Below are 20,599 nucleotides of genomic sequence, written 5' to 3'. Positions count from 1 at the left end.
TTCGTCGCCCTTCTCTGCACCCGCTCAAGCACCTCGATGTCCTTCTTGTAGCGAGGGGCCCAAAACTGAACACAGTACTCGAGGTGCGGCCTCACCAGAGCTGAGTACAGGGGGACGATCACCTCCCTAGCCCTGCTGGTCACACCGTTCCTGATACAAGCCAGGATGCCGTTGGCCTTCTTGGCCACCTGAGCACACTGCTGGCTCATATTCAGTCGACTATCCACCATCACTCCCAGGTCCTTCTCTGCCTGGCAGCTCTCCAACCATTCCTCTCCCAGCCTGTAGCTCTGCTTGGGGTTATTGCTCCCCAGGTGCAGGACCCGGCACTTGGCCTTGTTGAACTTCATGCAGTCAACCTCAGCCCATCGGTCCAGCCTATCCAGATCCTCCTGCAGAGCTTTCCTACCCTCAAGCAGATCGACACACGCACCTAACTTGGTGTCATCTGCAAACTTAACTTTATCCACACCCCTTCATTTTTTTGCGTGATTCTGTCTTACTTGCAGGTCACAAGCCCCAAAGTGGAGGAGGTATCAAGTCAGCAGCTCCACAGTAACGTCTGGTGAAGACTCATTCTGTGAGGGACCTCCCACATGCAGATAAGAAGCTGCACTTAGACAGTTACAACAAAGCAACTGGCATGCAATAACTTAATGGGGTTAACATTAGATAAAAATTAGTCCCACTTCCACATCAAATTGTTTGTCACACCCACGGGGACTGCAGAGCTGTGTGTTGTAAGGCTAGTCCTGGTGCAGCTTGTGCTTACCTGAATACAGAAATTGCATCTGCTTATGAAGCATATCCAGTAGAACTTTGCACATAACTGTATTCTGGTCTTCTGTTTGAAAACTCAAGATGAAAATCCTCAGGACCAGTCATGTGCCAGGCCAAATAAAAGACCCTTTGTAGGATCTTGCATCACTTCTTCTACAGGTAATGAAATCTTCATCCCTCAGTGAATGTCTCCATATCGCTGAGTGGGTACCACTGTGTGACTTTCATCCAACTCTGACTCCTGCATTCAATTCTGGCACTGAAGTTTTATTTGTACATTTGATATTTTGCAGTTCCAGTATTCTGTGCTGTCCAGTTTTGGATCATGCTGTATGTACAAAGCTTCTTATTTCTCAGTCCCTCTCAGGTACTGATTACCTTTCTGATAATTTACCTTCCACTTGCCATCTGTCTCTTGTGTTTTTGTTGTTGTTGTTGTTATTTCTCAAGGACATTTTGAATTATATTTCAAACAATTCTTACCATTTTATTACCCTAGTTCAAGTCTTGTGTACATTCTCCCAGTTCAAGCACAGTGTGCATAGCTAAACCAACATGAAAACATACTTCAGACATTTATTTATTTATTGGGGGGGGGGGAAGGGAAGAAGGAGAGAGGGACCCATATCAAAATTTTCCCATGCTAAACATAGAACCATAGATTCACAGAATGGCTTGAGCTGGAAGGAGCATTTAAAGAGCATCTAATTCAACCCCCCTGCCATGGGCACGGACACCTTCTATAAGACCAGGTTGCTCAAAGTCCCATCCCCACAAGTTTGAACACTTCCAATGATGGGATGTGCTGCTTCTCTGGGCAACTTCTTCCAGCATCTAACCACCTTCATTCTAAATAATTCCTTCCTTATATCTAACCTAAATCTACCCTCTTTGAGTTTAAAACCACTGCCCCATCTCCTGTCACTACGCACCCTGATAAGGAGTCTTTCCCTTTTGATGTAGTCAAGGATACAATTGACTTTCTGGGCTGCAGGCACACATTGCTGGCTCATGTCTAATTTTTAATCCACCAGTACCCCCAAGTCCTTCTCTGTAGGGCTGCTCTCCATCAGTTCATCACCCAGTCTGTGTTGATATTGGGGATTGTCTCAACACAGGTGCTGGACCTTGTACTTGGTCTTGCTGAACTTCCCAAGGTTCACAGAGGACCACTCCTCAAACCTGCCAAGATTCTTCTGGACAGCATTCCTTTCCTTATAAGTTTCAACTTCACGACTCAGCTTGGAGTCATCCACAAACTTTCCTACCATGTTATTAATAAAGTTATTAATCAATACAATTCCCAGTACAGAATCCTGAGGTACACCACTCATCACTGATCTCCACCTGGACATTGAGCCATTGACTATGACTATTTGGATGCAGCCATCCAGCCAATTCTTTATCCGCTGAACCACCCATCCATCAAATCCATGTCCCTCCAATTTAGAGACAAGGATGTTGACGGGGACTGTATCCAAAGCTTTACACAATTCAAGGTAGATGACTTCTGTTGCTCTTCCCTTGTCCAACAATGCTGTAACTCTGTCATAGAATGTCACCAGATTAGTCAAGCATAATTTACATTTGGGGATCTATATTGGCTGTTTCCAACCAACTCTCTGTCTTCTGTATGCCTTAACGTGGTTTCCAGGAGGATCTGTGCCATGATCTTACCAGGCAGAGAGGTGAGGCTGGCTGGTCTGTAGTTCCCCAGATTTTTCTTTTTAACCCTTCTTGAAAATGCATGTGATATTTCCCCTTTTCGAGTTAGTTGGAACTTCACCAGACTGCTATGACTTCTCAAATATCCTAAACGATGAGATGGCAGAGCTCTTTAATAGGGCTTTAAACTAGGTGTAAAGGGGGACATGGATGAAATGAGGGTCATTAGAGATAAACCTGAGGGAGAAATGCGAGGGTTGGGGGTGAGAGCAAAAGGTGCAACTGAAGTGCATTTACACTAATGCACGCAGAATGGGCAACAAAGTCATTTGCAGATGACATGATATTGGGGGAAGTGTTGATCTGCTGGAGGACAGGAAAGCCCTGCAGAGGGACCTGGACAGGTTGGGTCAATGGTCAGAGGCCAATGGGATGAGGTTCAACATGGCTACAGGCTTGGGGCAGAGTGGCTGGAAAGCTGTGCAGAGGAAAAGGATCTGAGGGTGTTGGTCGATGCTCGTCTGAACATGAACTGGCAGTGTGCTCAGGTTGCCAAGACAGCCGACAGCATCCTGGCTTGTATCAGGAACAGTGTAGCCAGCAGGACCAGGAAGGTGATTGTCCCTCTCTACTCTGCTCTGGTGAGGTCACACCTGAAGTACTTTTTTCAGTTTTGGGGCCCTCAGTACAAGAGGGACATCGAGGCCTTGGAGCATGTCCAGAGAAAGGCTATGAAGGTGGTGAAGAGCCTATAACACAAGTCCTGTGAGGAGCAACTGAGGGAACTGGGATTGTTCAGTCTGGAGAAGAGGAGGCTCAGGGGAGACCTTAGTGCTCTCTACACCTACCTGAAAGGAAGTTGTGGGAAGCTGGGGACTGGCCTCTTTTCACAGGTAACTAGTGATAGGAGAAGAAGGAACGGCCTCAAGTTGTGCCAGGGGAGGTTTAGGTTAGAAATTAGGAGACGTTTCTTCTCAGAAAGAGCAGTCAGGCATTGGAATGGGTTGCCCAGGGAGATGGTGGAGTCACCATCCCTGAGAGTGTTCAAGAAAAGGTTGGATCTTGTACTTAGTGACACAGTTTAGTAGGTAATATTGGTAATAGGTGGGTGGTTGGAACTAGATGATCTTGGAGGTCTTTTCCAACCTATGAAGTATCCTGGATAGTGGCTTCCCACTAGTTCCCTCAGGACTCTGGGATGTATCTCATTGCATCCTGTGGACTTATGCACATCCAAGTTCTTCAGATAGATTTGAACCTGGTCTTCTCTTACAGTGGGTGAGACTTCATTTCACCAGTCCCAGACTTGAGACATTTTTACTTGGTATGTGTAGAAAGGGCAATTGTTGGTGAAGACTGAGACAAAAAAAAATGTTGAGTAACTTGTCTATCTAATTTGATTTATAAGTTAAATTTTAGTAGTTTGTTCTTTACTGTTGGTTGGATATGAATTCCTTGGGAGGAATCAACTCACTCAGCTTCAACAGAGAGTAAGAAATTATTGCATTCAATTATTTCAATTCATTATTTGTCATTTCAATTTGAGTTCATGAACTAAGTATTACAAACCTTAAGGCAGCATTATAGTCTTGAATCAGTTTTACACAGGCTTTAGAAAACAGTTCAGAGAAAGAAATTCTATAGTATTGGCAGCAAAGAGCCAGAGGAATAGGGAAGATTTGAGTCAGTGGAGAAAACACTGCATGTTTCTCTACTCTTATGAGCTAGCAATTGCTCTTAGTATCAGCTTCAAAATAAAACCATGTTGATACCAAGGCATCAACAGGCTCCTCCTTAGAAACATTGCAGGGAGTGGCTGAAGCTACCATTATCCTTGTTTAAAGTGGTGTAAGAGAATGCACAGCTAGTAAAACAGTCAAGGAGAAAAAACAAGAAGAGCTGATGAAAAACTAGGTTGTTGAAACAAACATCTAGAGCAGTGGATTGCCTGGAAGTACCTTGTAGGGAAAACCTGAGAACCCCTGGAAAGTGAAAGAGCTGAGAGCTGATGTGTAAGAAGTATCCATCAAAAACAAGAAGAGGATGTGATGGAAGTGCCTGTTCTTACAACATGCTCATGGTTTCTCTGAGCTTAGTGAGAATTTTGAGGAGATATTTGAGTACAACGTTTATAAAATATAATACTCTATTTTAAAGGAAGGCAGTCTTCCACACCACCTCCAATCTAATATACCAAGTAGTAGTGATGTTAACGACACACTGGAAGGTGGCTGGCTAGCATTTCTCATTAATTTCAACAACAGGATAGGGAATATTCAGCAACACTTCTGGAAAAAAAAAAAAAAAAAAAAAAAAAAAAAAAAAAAAACAGTGGAAACTTAGACTTTGAAATACTCTGTAACGCATGGAAAGAACGTTCTCTAGGAGTGAAAGATTTAAACTCTGAAGGGAGTTGAGATTTAAGTGTGCAGGAAACAAAATTGTCAAACTGTGAGAAGACTTCTGAAGTATCTCATAACTGATTACAACTTAAAATTCAAATGCAGAAATTAAACATTGTAAAGGATAGGAAGACAGATGGGAAGTTGGAGTGGAGATGCAGGTCTGCAGGCATCTACATTTGCTATGGGAAAATTTGTACAGTATCTTCATGGAGTCCAAAGAACCTTTTAACAACCACACTGAGAGCTGTAGAAAGGAGTATCAATAAGCTTATGAGTTCTTTAAGCAAGTCAGATTTCATGTGTGTGTATCTGAAGTCCTTACCTTCTGGCATTCCAATAAAGCATTTTATTTCAGACAGTATCTCAAATGCCAAGTACCAGTGAGTCTTTTTCTCTATACCAAAATCCAAGGATGGAAACATCTGAAACAAATGTGAGGTGTTTTCTGTGGTGTTGTGATGCACTGTGGAAAGAGCAGATGTAACACTATCTATTCAAATCTGTACCAAGGGACTGTGCCTGGCCACCCAATAAATTGCCTGTTCAGTGGCTGCCAGAGATCATCACACCATCCACCTCCTCCTTCAAAGTAACACGAATGGCTGCCTCTTCCCCACCATCATCAGCATTGTGGGGACTAAGGCTATTGCCTTTCAGTGCCTCCTGAGTAAACAATCTGTGTAGAGACAGTGGGTTTGATTGCCTTTGAAACGTGCAAAGATAACCTCTTTTTACTATTCTCTCTCATATTTTTCCTGTGATTTGCTGGCCAAATGGCATTCTTGGTAATACTTGTGCACCTCACTGTCTGCAACCAACAGGTGTAACAAGTTGATCTTTGTAAACAATTATTTTACTTCTGCACAAGAAAAGAGCAGATTCTAGCTCCCTGAGCAGTGCTAACTGCATGGGGAAAACTGAAGCAAAATTATCAAGAGTTATTTTAGTCAGTCAAGACAGCAGACCTGACACATGGAGGAAATCAGCTAGGCAAGACAACATGGTTTAACACACAAAGTTTTCTAAGCACAACAGCATTTTAAAGGCCAGCTTTAAAGGCAAAAGAATGGTTGGTCTCTCATCATCGTGCATAGAAGAGATAGAAACTATGTCTAGCTTCTAACAGGAGGAAGGCTGAATGAGCCTGTAACTGTTCATCTACTGAGGTGGACAGCTATCCAGGCAGATGTGTAGTTTTTACGTGAACTCTCAACACACATGCATGTTCCCATGCATGTTTAAATGAACATGCATCTATGCAAATGCATGGTAAGCATGTCTGTGCATGTGTTGACCTACAAATGAATGCATGCGTGCACACACTCAGACCCGGTGTAGCATGCACGCTGCTCTTTCTATGTGCTCAGTCACACCTACTGTGTGCTCTAAGGGCTGGTTCCAGTGTGAGGAATACATTCCAGAGGATGCTGTTTGGGTGAAACACTTAAGCCATTATTTGTCTGCTTCTTTGACTCCAAGCCTTTTCCCTATTTGCACAAACCTGGAGATACAAACTTATTTGACACTGCGAATCATAGAACCGCTCAGAGGTGCTTTTCTGAAAATACACAGTATCTGCAGTTTATTTTTCAGTTTGGTATGAGGGAACAAGGGATTTTCAAGCATGGGCTTTTTCCTCAGGCATGCATCCCATGGATGACTCAGGGCAGATAAGTCTCTAGTCCTTCACCAGCCGGTAGATGTGATGCTGGGCACCATGGTCACTAGCTGACACCTCAAAAACATATGCTATGCACAGCAAGGTCTCCTGTGTGTCCCTGTTTGTCACAACCTAGACAGAAAAGGAAGAAGACAGAAGCTGAGATGGCATCTGCTGTTTCTCTGCTTACATATTCCAACACATAGAGCAAAAAGTCATTAATAAGCAAAGAACAGAACCATAGGAATGATGCACAACTCAGCCACCACATGCCCTAATCTATGTGCACACACCCCCAAGGGAAGCACTTTTGCAGCAGCAGGGCTACAATGCAGTGAAGAGACAGGGAGGTGAGCAGAGTCTACAGAGGAGAATAGAAAGCTGTGACCAAGCAGCAACCACCCAAATGGAAGCAGGTCCACTCTACTCCCCACCCCCTGGTGTTACAGGTTTCATCAGAGAAGGGATCTGCAGAAAAGTATTTTTGCTCTGTTTGTTGGGTTTAGAGAGGCCATCTCCTGTTGCACATTCACTCCTGCTCATGTGATGGTATACCACAGCCATGAACAATTCTTTCCCACCATCTGATCCTGCTTGTCAGTGGTAGGCACAGACCATGAGAATTAGAGAGTATATCTCATTTTACAGGAGATATTAAGAGCAACCATTTTTCATCTCCCCAGTCAGGGGTAGAAAATTCTCAGCATGCTGTTCAGGAAGCAGGACTGCAGGTCTACAAAGGTAATATAAAAAAGGCTGTGCTAGCACCCACATGAGATATGCCTCTCTGTGACAGGAGGTGAGAAAAGGACATGAGATTACTGAAAACATAAAGCTCCAGATGAAGTATAAATATATGACAATTTTGTTCACTAAATTTATAGCAAGCACTGGCCTAAATGTGGAATGACACATGCAGAAAGCAGTTACAGCATTTCTCAGTATAAATGACAGCATACATGCTTTCAATCTCTCTGCCCCTGCCCACTTCATGCCTTTGCTCATCTAAAAAAACCCTTAGCACTTATACTTATCTTTTCTTCCAGATGCTAAAGAGCTTAGTAGAAACATAAAAGAGTAAAGCCTCCTTTACCTCATACCCTCGGATGTATAATGATATTATTAACTTTGTTTTATAGCCAAGATACATAAGCCACAAATCAGAGCCACAGCACCTCCAGAGAATGGAATAAACACCACTTCTTTGCAGCCTGTGGAATCTCTTCCACTTACCCAACTTCAGGTTTTCTGGGCAAAGATCTGAGACACATCTTGTAGAGGCGAGCACAGAACTCACAGTCCACTAGGATAATCCTCCTTCTAGGATGACTTTGCCCTTTTCCCAAATTTAGGCTGCATCCGAGCCAGGAAAGACTCCTGGTATAATACAGGCACTAATGCAATCTAGTTACTGTAGCCTTGTAGTACTACACTACCTAGAGGTTGCAGTGATTCATGAATGTGTCATAGAGCTTCCCCTAACATGTCTCTTCCTTTACTTGCCTTAATATTCTTTCAAGGTTCAGGATGGTACTAAGAAAACTTTTTTGGTTTGTTCTTTTTTCCTACCAGGCTTGGGTGAAGAACTCTCCCCATGACAAAATTATATAGTTATTTAACAGTGTTCTTGCTTTATTAACTTGCAAAAAGTACCAGGGCACAGATAGGACCTCAATGTCCACCTAATAGTGGAATGAGTACTTTCTTCACTATGTCTTCGCATCCTTCTCCTTACTGTATGTCTCTGCCTCATCAATTCTCCCTTTATCTGTCTTTTCTTTTCCCTGTTATGCAGGCCTCTCAAATTCTACTACTTCTCTACATGACCTACGATCTCTAGAGCTCCTGTCTTGAGGTGCAATACACATGAGAAACACTAACTACAATTAGATGCTGAGCTGTAAAAGGAATCTGCTTTGACTCACAACAGTGAACTCCTGCATGGGGCTTACATGTTTCCAAGCTCCAACGAAAACAGTTCAAAGTCCCACCTGTAAGATAGTAAAGTTCTCCAGCACACTGTTCATCATATACTTCTCAGGAAGGTGCTTGAGTTTATGAATGAAGTTTATCATGTATTCACAAAGAGGGGAACGGTGAATGCGATAGGAATAGTGTCCGTTTTCATACCGTGCATACTCTGTCTGCAATGTAAAATAGAAAAGGGGCATATGTCACATCAATAACAATCACATAAAAGGACTCAGAAAAAGAAAAAAAAAAAAAGACTTAAAGACTTTGTCAAGGCTCCTCCTTATGAGAGTTTCTGGACAGCCTTACACAGAGGGATTTTTTTGGTTTTCATACACATCTTAGCTCCTGTATATTTCATCTTCCTTTGAACAGAAACTGATGCTTGTTTGTATCATTTCATAGCAGACTCTTAGATGCCCTTTACCTCCTTTCACCTCAAGAGCTTGATTTCCTTTCCCATACATCATGAAACCTTTCCCTGACCTAAATAACCTATCATGCAAATCCATAACCAGACTCCAGGCATGTCTATCATATGACTGGAGATGAGTCTTGGGAAAGAACATAGCTTGAACTGACTGCTGACACCGGAACATCTGGTGTTCTGCACATGGCTGCTGCTTTGAGAAAGACAGCAGCAGGAAGCAGGTCAGAGCAGCTCTCTTAGCAGCTGAATGTCGTATCAGAAAACATCTCTTCAACAGCAGTTATACACATAATTATGCAGCTTCACTGTTGCTAGAGCTGTAAGTATGCAAGCACTGAGATAAGCCTCAAAAAATCGTAAGACTATAGTCTGCAAATGATTACAGTCTATTCACTAATTACTGTAGTCTATGATCTGTTTTCACCTTTCAGGACTACAAAACAGAAGTCCAGGTTTCCTAGCTTTTTTTTCTCCCCAGAAAATCCAGATAATCACCTGAAAGTCTTACATATTCCTTTAGATATATGCAGCATGCAAATACTTGAAGTGACAGAACAGCAGCCAGAGGACCTTGCACACAAAGGTCTGCTCCCTACCTCCACTTTCTCCACCACCTGCTTTCCAAAGGAACACACTTTAGTGGAACAGGTAATGACCATGTTTTCCGGGCTCTCATATTGGCTGGAAACACCATAGAAAGATCTGGATTCATCTTCAATGTTGGTGTTCAAATCAGCCTGCCAAAAGTAAAAAAATAAAAACAAAGGAAAAATAGATGATTATCAAGTACCTGTTGTGTGTTTTTTTTTTACCATTACCTGAATGGATTTTGCTTAGCCAGGACTGTCCCAAGCTCCAAAGCAGATCAATGTGCATCAAGCAAGCAGGAGAAATCTGAAGAGTATACACTAAAATCCAGTTGGAAACTTCAAAAACTTCTTCAGAAAAACTTGGTAGGATTTTGTACATATTTGGGGAAAATATGAACATTAAAATTTGAACATCAAAAATGTATGGCATGGCCTCTTGCTGTAGCTGATATTTACCATAACAAGGCAGTGAGAGAACAACATGGAGGTACACAAAGCATCTGGAGAGCAGACAGGAGGGCATTGTAGAGTCAGAGCAATGCAACGGATAGGCTAGACTGGGCTGCTTCACTTAGAAGGAAAAATAAGGGTAGAATAACTGGAATAAAGTTCTTCCACTCAACAAATGCATGGAAAGAGACAGAGCAGGGAGAAGGAGTGTGTGAGTACACACACACACACACATGCTGTGCTCAGGTACAGTGATTTGAAGAATGTAATTAAATAGGATGCAACAAAAAGAATGTAGGTGGTTCAAGGATCCAGCCCAGTTCCACCTGAATACAAACCCATCTTCATTAGTAGCCACAGTTTTGGAATGTGAGTGCCTAAGTTTGGCCAACTGAAGCCTCATGTTGGGACCTAGCTCACTGAAATCGTGGTTCTCTGAAGAGTCCACTGGGGGTCATTCAAACTACATTTAAGAAAAGAAGAAGTGACATTCACTTACACTTTGAAAACACAAAGAGTGTGTGGGAATATCCAGTTCAGCTTCCTCCGTTTCAATACTAAGAGGGTAGATCTCTGTACTCTATAAGCCCAGGTGCTACCTTACTTCAGCAGAAAAGCAATGATCAGTTCCCATAGGCTGTTTCAGCCTATTCTATACTTTCTGCTGAACTGAGGGAAACAGGAAACTGTAGAAATTGTATTCCTGCTACAGTGGATACAGCATGAATAGGATTGTATTCAATGTGATTCTAGTGTGGTTTTCTTAGCTGATGTCATTGATGATTGTTTTCACCTGAGAACTAGAGTAAGACTTAGGACAAGCAACACTAACATTGGAAATGGAGAATCTCAATAACGAATGTCCTTTTTCTATGCCATTTACAATACCTGTCTCTTCTCTATTACAAGATAATACTGTTAACTTATTTCTCTGAAGTAGCAATTTCAAAAAAGATTTAAGTCAATCGACATCTGTGCTGCTGATAGAAAGTGCCAATCCAGCCTTCTCCCCATCTGCAGCAACACAAGCCTGCTGCTGCCATTGTGCTACCATTAGCAATTGTACAAGTCTGTGATTAAGCCAGATGAGAAAACTAATTGCAGCCAAAACAGTTTTTTAAATTTTGTTGTGGTTTTGGTAGGATAGTTTTCAGTCAGACAAGAAAGACTTGGATCCCCACAAAGCTATAGGGGCTGGAAGAGGTATACATACATGAAAACTAAGGGCTGCCTATTTTGATAGCAACACACACTGGGAATCTGTACCTCAGTACCTCATGCCCTCTCGTTCCTCTTGTACTGGCACAAACTTTTGTGTAGTTGTAGTACAAAAGTCATTGAGGAATTACTCAGCTAGCTCTTCATGGGATCGATCACTTCCTTGACCTGTTTCAAAACCACTTGTGTATATTCAGACAATGTGTGTTGGGAGGATGGGCAGCAATGGGGAAAGCAGAAGGCACATCTGCTTCTACTAGTAAATGCTGGGTTTGAGCAACTATAGCGGGAACTAGAAACCTGCTAGAAGCCTTTTTGTTGCCACTCCTTTCAAGTTAAGTTTTGGCTCTGCACAATCAGGCTGAAACTTTCCTGTACCACAACACTCACCAGCAGCTCCCACCTCGCAGAGGTATTGCCAGTAGTGACGACAAAGGCACTAACAGGAAGAGCAGTCATGTAGTAATGTGCAGTATTTCTTTACAGTCCAATTCCCCTAGCTGTTAACTTGCCACCTCAGGCATACGAAGGATGAAGAGATGACAGCAAAAAAAAAAAAAAAAAAAAAAACATCTCCTCATTTATTTCAGAAAATCCAGTTCCATTTACCATTTAGCACAACACTGGGACATTGCTGCTACTCTGCATTTGTGCATGCATATTTCCACCTAAAGAACTACCATCTCCGTTTGATAATGATATCACAGAAAATCCAAGCCAACAATCCAATAAAATCCAATTATCATGATTTTTTGTTAAAGTACAAGCTCAGAAAGACAGATTTTGGACAGGTTTTTCATAAAGTACATTGAGCAGTGCATCTCCTGGAATATCTCATAGACAAGCAGCTGTAGCATCCAGATAATTCTAGCAGTACAAATATTCAGTCCAGACAAGATGACAGGATAGTCTAATGTTCTAGAGTAAATGCTGGAAGCATTAGGGATGGATACACAGCTTTCAATCTGCTTGTTTTCTTAATTGAGAGCATAACAGCACAGTATTTAAATACATGATCACAAATCACTCTTCAAAATACAAGGTGTTGCCCACAGTTTCTACAAATATCCTTAATAGTTGTGTCATTCACACCACAGACTATGATGAAAGAAAATCCATTTGTCAAAATGGTTTACTTTTTTTTTCTATAATTCCCTCCTCTCTCCAACCCCCTCTTTTAAGTAGAATGTCTCCCTCTGAAATAGTGACAAATCTTCAACCATTGTAAACCTGCTTGGCTCTATATATAACACATCCACACCAGTTTGCACCAGCTATGCACCCAACCCTTTACGTTTTCCTAAACTCATCATCTCCTACATGCCACTATACCACGAACACCCTCTGGTTTATCAGGTGATAGCTGTACAAAGCCAGCAAATATTTTATGCAGTGTTATACTTCCACGGTCTGTCAAAACTTGAGCAGCATATGTAGACAAATCCAGGCTAACTTTTACCTGGTAGAACCAGTTTTAATAGGAGCAAGGCACAAGCATTACAGGCTTGATCATAATTCAGGTTGCCTAGTGAATTGTTAAGTTCACGAAGCAGTCACTGCTATCTAATTTTCCCCACTGTATTTATGCAGATACCTCATCTGCACTACCAATACACATGTATTAGAGAGAAGCAATGTTACTTTTTTCTGGCTTGGGTTTTTACTGAGTTACCACAATGCTAATTTATTGTAGAATCATAGAATGTACCTACCCTCCCTCCTTCTTCGCCCTCCCCCCCCCCCCCCCCCCGCCCTGTCAAGGCCAGGGATGCCACCCACTAGATCACTAGATCACCTTGTCTTGAACACCTCCAGGAATGGAGCCTCCACAACCTCTCTGGGCAACCTGTTCCATTGCCTCACCACCCTCTGAGAGAAGTATTTCCTCCTAACCTCTAATCTAAATCACTCCTCTTTTAGTTTAAAACCATTCCCCCTTGTCCTGTCATTATCTAAGCAAAAAGTTGCTCTCTATCTTTTTTATAAGCCTCCTTTGAATATTGAAAAGCTGCAGTAAGGTCACCCCAGAGCCTTCTCTTCTTCAGGCTGAACATCCCCAGCTCTCTCAGCCTTTCTTCATATGAAATGTGCTCCACCCCTCGGATCAACTTTGTGTCCCTCTTCCAGACTCATTCTAACAGATCCACATCTTTCTTGTGCTGGGCGCCCCAGACCTGGATGCAGCACTCCAGGTAGGGCCTCACAAAGGCAGAGCAGAGGGGGACAATCACCTCCCTCCACCTGTTGGCCACACCTCTATTGATGCAGTCCAGGATGCAGTTGGTCTTCTGGGCTGCAAGTGCACACTGCCAGCTCTTGTCAGCTTTCCATCCACCAGCATCCCCAAGTCCTTCTCTGCAAGGCTGCTCTAAATGAGTTCTTCTACCAGTCTGTCCTCATGCCTGGGATTGCCCTGACCCAGGTGCAGCACCTTGCACTTGGACTTGTTGAACCTCATTAGGTTCACGTGAGCCCACTTCTCAACTTTGTCCAGGTCCCTTTGGATGGCATCCCTTCCTTCTGTTGTACTGACTGCACCACTCAGCTTGGTGTCATCTGTGAACTTCCTGAGGGTGCACTTAATGCCACTGTCTATGTCATTGATAAAGATATTAAACAGGACTGGTCCCAGGATGAACCGCTGAGGGACACCACTTTTCACCAGCCTCCAACTGAACATAGAGCCATTGACCACCACTCTCTGGGTTTGGCCTTCAGGCCAGATGTCAAGGCAGCTAACTGTATTGCTTATTTGGTTTATTTGACCTATACTCCAGCTGTCTGAATAAAGATTAATTCCTTTTCTTCTCAAAAGAGGAACCAGACTAGGAGTCCTTCACAATAGTGTTCAGCTATATCTTGGGCTGGGGGGGATAAACACAATGAAAAAAAACATACGTGAAATCTCAGCAAGTCTAGGGAAGGAGAGCAGCACTGGCTGAGGACTTTGATTCATGTTTGTAGCAGAATGGAGCTGCAACACCTCAGACGGATACTGCTGGCAGCTCTGTGGAGGGACCTGGGGATCATGGTGGACAACAAGTTAACCATAAGCCAGCAGTGTGCCCTTGTGGCCAAGAAGGCCAATGAGATCCTAGCCTGCATCAAGAGGGCTGTGGACAGCAGGTTGAAAAAGGTGACCCTCCCCCTCTGCTCAACACTGGTGAGGCTACACCTGGAGTTCTGCGTCCAGTTCTGGGCTCCCCAGTACAAGAGGGACATGGAGCTACTGGAACAAGTCCAGCAGAGGGCTACTATGATCATGAGGGGACTGGAGCAACTCTCTTACAAGGACAAGATGAGAGAGCTGTGCCTGTTTAGCCTATAAAAGAAAAGGCTGAGAGGGGATTTCATCAATGTGTATAAATACCTGTAGGGAGGGGTGTCGAGACAGTGGGAAGAGACTCCTTTTGGCAGTGCCCAGTGATAGGATGAGAAGCAATAGGCACAAACTGAAACCCAGGAAGTTCTATCTGCATATGAGGAAAAACATCTTTACTGTGAGGGAGCAGTGGAACAAGTTGCCCATGGAGGCTGTGGAGTCTCCTTCTCTGGAGATATTCAAAACTCACCTGGATGCCATCCTGTGCAATGTGTTCTAAGTGACCCTCCTTGGCAGGGATGTTGGACTAGATGATCTCCAGAGGACCCTTCCAACCTCAATTATTCTGTGATTCTATATGTAAATATAAGGCCAAAGAACCACAGCAGCTCAGGAGTCGAATCCCAATACACTAGTTTTCCCTCCTACAGAGATTATTACTTCCAAAGGGAGATGACAATTGAGGGGAAAAAAAAAAACAATAACATGTGCCATAGCCAATCTAACCTCAAGTATCAAGTGGACAGTCAGGTTGATATCCCTAATCCCTAATGAATCCCTAATGGATGCAGTTACACTTCCCATGATTGCACAAGGACAAAATCTTGCTTTATATAATAGAATCTCTAATGACCAAAAAAGATATTGCTTTTAACTTATCATCTGAAAGTGATACAGACTCCATGCCTAGATTCTTATGAGCTCCTCATCAACAGGAATCAAAACCATATTGTCACTTTGGGGAAAGGATTCTTCCTTTCTCTTCACTTCCAGTGTTTCTTCCTCTAAGCTCCTCATCAACAGGAATCAAAACCATATTGTCACTTTGGGGAAAGGATTCTTCCTTTCTCTTCACTTCCAGTGTTTCTTCCTCTAAGCTCCTCATCAACAGGAATCAAAACCATATTGTCACTTTGGGGAAAGGATTCTTCCTTTCTCTTCACTTCCAGTGTTTCTTCCTCTAAGCTCCTCATCAACAGGAATCAAAACCATATTGTCACTTTGGGGAAAGGATTCTTCCTTTCTCTTCACTCCCAGTGTTTCTTCCTCTAAACAAAAGTTTGTGCCAAATCACACCTCTTCCTGTGCCTGCTCACATATCTCTCTGCCCAGAATGTACCAAGTATGAAACCAAGCAGAGGAAGGTCTGTCCAGTACATTCCATGCCTCAAAGATACAAGGCAATAATATTAATTATAACTTAGAGTGAATTAATTTCCCCATCAATTCATCAAGTGGGAAGGCCAGTCCTCACTTTATAGTCTGGGAATGCATGGACTTCTTGAAGACATAACACTAAATGTGATTCAGATTTGGAGGCTAGAACCTAGGTCTCCGAGCTCCTCAGTGGCAAATACACTAGCATATCCAACAAATCATGAGATAGCTCTTGAACACATTCCTTACTCCATCCTAGGCAGCCAAAGGAAAGACAGTTGGGATTTAAGAAAGACCCCACCCAATGGGATGAGTTGCCTTGTCCCCCAGGCTCCTAGCAGCCACTGCTAGCAACATGGAGCAGAAGCAACATTTAAGCTGGTTGGGTGCTGTCAGCATTCAAACAGCTGTTCACATTTCTTCAAGGGCAAAGAAGAAGAATAAATACAAGAGACATATTACAAGCTAAATGTGATTGATGAGCCACTGACTGGACCATACTACTTTATCTGAAAAAGTCAGGGCTCTTGCCTTCTGTCCAAGAAATTCCAGATGCAAGAAGGTGTGCACACTTTAGCCTGCTCATAGCAACAATCTAATGTGTCTGGAATGCATTCAACTTACTGTGCAAGCTCAGCAGAGATGACATACTCGTCTTCAGCTTGCCTGTTGAATTCCAAATATACTGAAATTACAGTCACTGAGGTGTCTGTGGAAATAGGTCTCAGAGATCTACAGATTGCATTCAAGAGAGTTGATTTGCCTGTTTTGGTGCTAACATCTGAGATTTCCTCCTTTATGGAGAAGTAAGCAATTTTTTTAAATGCAAAAAAAAAATCTAGACAGAAGAAAATGGATTTATTTGGGGAAAGGCATAGTAATCCTGAACAAGGCTAGTACTACTTTTTTTTTTTTCTTTCTTTTAAAAAATCATCTTGGTGGTCTGAGTTCTTAGCAGCTCTGCCGCAAACAGTTTAGATGAGCCTGTGTTTATTACTCAATAACTGCAACCCCGGGAAAGAAACACTTACAGAAAAGTTGGCATTGTACAGTGTCCTAACAACACTAAGTTTTTTGTCTGATCTTTGGTGGGAGTGAGTTTCGTAACTGATTACTGAGAAAGGCCTCGTTCCTGCTAGGATAAGGCTATGAATCAAAATTTCTCAGAAACTTTTCACAAAGGAAATGTGACCTTTGAGAATCAGTCTTCAGCTTATCTGAGGTTTTGAAAAGCAGTAACTGGACAAGAGTCCAAGTTGTAGTAAATGTTGTGAGAAACCATAGCTTGACAATACCTTGCACACATGTCCCACGGTCAATGGAAAGGCATATGGTAAGCAATTCTTTAAGAATGTTTCAAAATGTGTGCCACTACCTCCAAGAAAGGTGCAAGATGGCAGTTCCAGAGGTAGACAAAAATTGCAGGTCTTGCAATCAATTAGGTTAGCTATGACTTAGCTAGCCACCAAGGATTGTGTAATTTTAACACCCAGCAGACAGATTGCCTCAGCAATTCAATGTGCTTTTTGCTGCCAACAATATCTGTTCTGTTGAACACTCTGGGGAATAACATTGGTGAAAAAAGTGTCACTGATTGACATAGAGATCCCTTACATAAGCTAGCAAATGTTAGGAGGTGTTGCTGTTGGCTGCAGGTGAAATTAATGCACTGTCAAATCAGATCCATTCTCAAAAAAAAAAAAAAAAAAAGATAAAAGATCTTAAAAATCAGGATGGAAGGCATAAGGCATACAGGACAAGGTGACAAAGGGAATTTGCACTGCTGCTGTGCTGACTGGATTTGCCTGGGAGAGGAGAGTAGCCAGGTGCAGAACGTGCACTCTAGCCCACCGCTCCAGCCCCTTCCACTAAAGTATAATTCATTTAATGGAAAGAAACCACACAGTGATTTGACTGATTCGACTTGCCTATCACTGATGAGAAATTATTACATGTTTTCATCATTGACAGGAAAGGTCTCCTAAGCAATTCCCTTGATAATACCCCAATGCAGATGTCTGCTCTGGACAAAGTACTGCCTATCCCGAATCTCTTTCTTTCTTTGTTTCTTTCTTTTTTAATTTTTTTTCCTCATTTTCCTTCAATCTTTTAGTCATTTTCACAACTTCTGAAAGCTTTAAGATGCAAGTACACCATTCTACTAATGTGCAAAGCCCTGAAAACTCCTCTTCCCCAAACTATTAATAACGATGAATTTAGGAGGAGTTCATGGGGAGAAACAAGTAACAGGTGGTAGAGATAATATTACACTGGAAAAGAGCAGAGCTGCCACTGCCTATGTGTTGGAAGGCAAATGTCTCACATTCATTGTTGTGTGCTAGAATGCACTTGGAGCACGGAGAAATGTCACTGAGATATCATACACAACCTGCCAATCCAAGTCAAAGAGTTAGTTCATTGTACCAGACTTTCAAAGCCAAAATCAAAGAAGAATTGTGAACACTGCTTATCTTTCAAATTAGTAAACTTTTAACATTTAGCTATTGTATAAATAATTTAAAGCACCAGTGAATAAATGTGAACTCTATATCTCAGTTCTACTATCTCCTGTGAAATGTCAAGAAATCTCAGACCTAGTGTTTGGAGTTAGGCTTCTAGTGCACAACAGATCATTGAATATATTCACTTCATAGTGCAGTACTGGCAGTTTCCTGACTCAGGTTCTTCAGGTGTAAAACTGCATAAATACAAAAACAATTTATTCAATGTCTTGATTTTTTTTTTGTAAATCTTTGCCACCTGCAACCACCATTTCAGTTCAGAACCTCTGAAAAATACATTCATTATCTTCATGTCTCAAAACATACCTTAATAAGTATTTAATTACCCATCCAATTTTAGATTATCAGTAAGTTGCTTTTGGATAAGACTTTTAACTTAACAAAACAAACAAACGAACAGAACTATGAATTCAATAGTACAGCAATTGCTTTATCCAGCACCTTTGGACATCAGTGTACTCATACAGCTTTTCAGAGCAATCAGAGAATAAAATCCAAAAAATACTCTATCGTATACTGTTTACAGAGATATAAAGATGCAAAGATATATAAAAATCTCAGCTGAAATCTCATTTTTTTTCTGAAAACCTTTTTTTTTAATTACATTGTCTTATCTATGAAAAGCATTTGTTTAGGGAGGGTGAGGTGTGGCAAAAATGAACTTTTGAAAACAAGAACACTTTTTGCTCTTGCCCAGAGCCTGTAAAACATTTGGTCAAGCCCACACTTCCATATTTGGAAATACCAACATAATGTCACAGCTGGTCTCTCCTGTGGGCTGAGTTGCACCATCTATTGCAATACATAAAACTCACAAATTCCCATTATAAATGTGGCACAGTGCATTACAGTCATGGCTCATGTGCTTTGATTAAGTATAAGATTGAACTAACACAACATATGAAGCACATTGGAAGACTGAATTCAAAGTTTTCCAATAAAAAGCTTTGGATTAAAAAAAAAAAAAAAAGATTAAAAAAAATAATAATTTATTCTGTTATGCTACCTTAGAGATCCTAGCTGAAATCTTACAACAGGATTAACGTAAGTAAGCATACCTGTAAAGCACAATACAAATCATAAAAGTGCCCCAACCCTCCTTCATACAGAATAATGGCAGCAGGAGTCATGCTTTCATCCCCTTACTACTCTGAGAAACAAATACAAGACAGAATTATTTACTCCTTACAAACCTTATTTAATTTTATTCAATCAATGACTTTTCTTGTAAGCTTACTTGTAAGCAACATCCTTCAATGTCTCCACCAATAAAACCTGATGTCAACTCCAGACAGGACTCAACAATGCAAAGGTACCAAAAAACAAGTGAGAAAGCCAAAATATTAAATCAGAAATCCAGAAATATCACTGTTGTGAAGAGTACAAATGTAGACCCCCAGGGCATCATGTATAGTACCACTGACAGTAGAGGAAAGATTCTTCAAATCCTATGCCATATCTCTTTATGCAAACCAAGCTTCGATGAGTTGATACCCTCTGAACACCAGACACCCCATGTGGGCCCAGTGAGGGCCAACTCAATGACATTGCAACATGTAAATCCTTAAAAGCCTGATTCAAATTGGTCTGACATGGTATGTAGGCCACATTTACCCTCGTTATTAAAAAGAAGCAAAATCTCCAAAGCAAATGATTTTTCTCCCCTTAAGTCAAGGAATTCAGAGTGTTTTATTCTGTCTAGTTAACATCTCCCTATAAGCTCCTATTCTATGAGTCTATGATTCCCTGTTTTGTTTTGTTTTGTTCTTGGAAAACTTCCAAAGCACTTCCAAGTGATACCACAGAAGAGCCAGTCCTCTTCACCTTGGCACAAGCATTAATATGTGATCCCTACAGAACAAAGCACCTAAGCTTTGTTGCTGCTCCTACTTCTGCAAGGACCTCTTCTTAGAAGCTATTCCCTCTTAGCTTTTTCTTTCTTTTGTCACATCAGACTTCTGTTTCCTTTCTCAGACAGTTCTTAGTAGGGCATTTACTACCCAGACATCTGTCAAAGGAGACCCTTTCCAGCAAGATGCTGCTGTCTCTCCCAAGTATCTGCCATCCACAGGGAAATAGGGCTGGTATTTTACATTTTATTTCAACTTTCTCAAGCAGGCTTTGTTGTATTTTGACTGAGGCTAATCCCATTACCAATACAGCTCAGTAGTACACAATCTAGGGCAGTAAAAATGATGTGTCTCCAAGGAAAAATACCAGACACTTGAACAGCAGACTCCTAGCCAGCATTCTCCAATTCAGTTCTGGAAAGGCCAGGCTTGGGACAGCTGGGAAGACACATCAAGGCACTTAAATTAACTCCTCTTTCTCCTGAAAGCAATAGTTAAGAGGCTTTTTAATTCCAGTTTGTTTGAAGAGTATGAGATATGGAAGATCATTTCTCATCATCTCACTCCTGACCTGGGGT

At 41.8% G+C, this 20,599-nt stretch overlaps 1 protein-coding gene across 1 annotated transcript in view; it reads right to left on the bottom strand.

The window, feature by feature from the left end:
* Window positions 1–4,783: 4,783 nt before the first annotated feature.
* TEAD4 (TEA domain transcription factor 4) overlaps window positions 4,784–20,599 on the bottom strand; it is a 61,464-nt gene continuing 45,648 nt past the window's right edge. The window contains exons 12-14 of the mRNA XM_032189227.1: window positions 9,508–9,648; window positions 8,502–8,654; window positions 4,784–6,642 (exon numbers count right to left, since the gene is read on the bottom strand). Of these exons, the coding sequence (XP_032045118.1) occupies window positions 6,529–6,642; window positions 8,502–8,654; window positions 9,508–9,648 (408 nt within the window). The 3' untranslated portion in view covers window positions 4,784–6,528. The remainder of the gene's footprint in view (window positions 6,643–8,501; window positions 8,655–9,507; window positions 9,649–20,599) is intronic.

Source organism: Aythya fuligula, chromosome 1, assembly GCF_009819795.1.
Source record: "Aythya fuligula isolate bAytFul2 chromosome 1, bAytFul2.pri, whole genome shotgun sequence".
In the NCBI taxonomy this organism is placed as follows: Eukaryota; Metazoa; Chordata; class Aves; order Anseriformes; family Anatidae; genus Aythya; species Aythya fuligula.
This window is presented reverse-complemented; position numbering and strand designations above follow the sequence as displayed.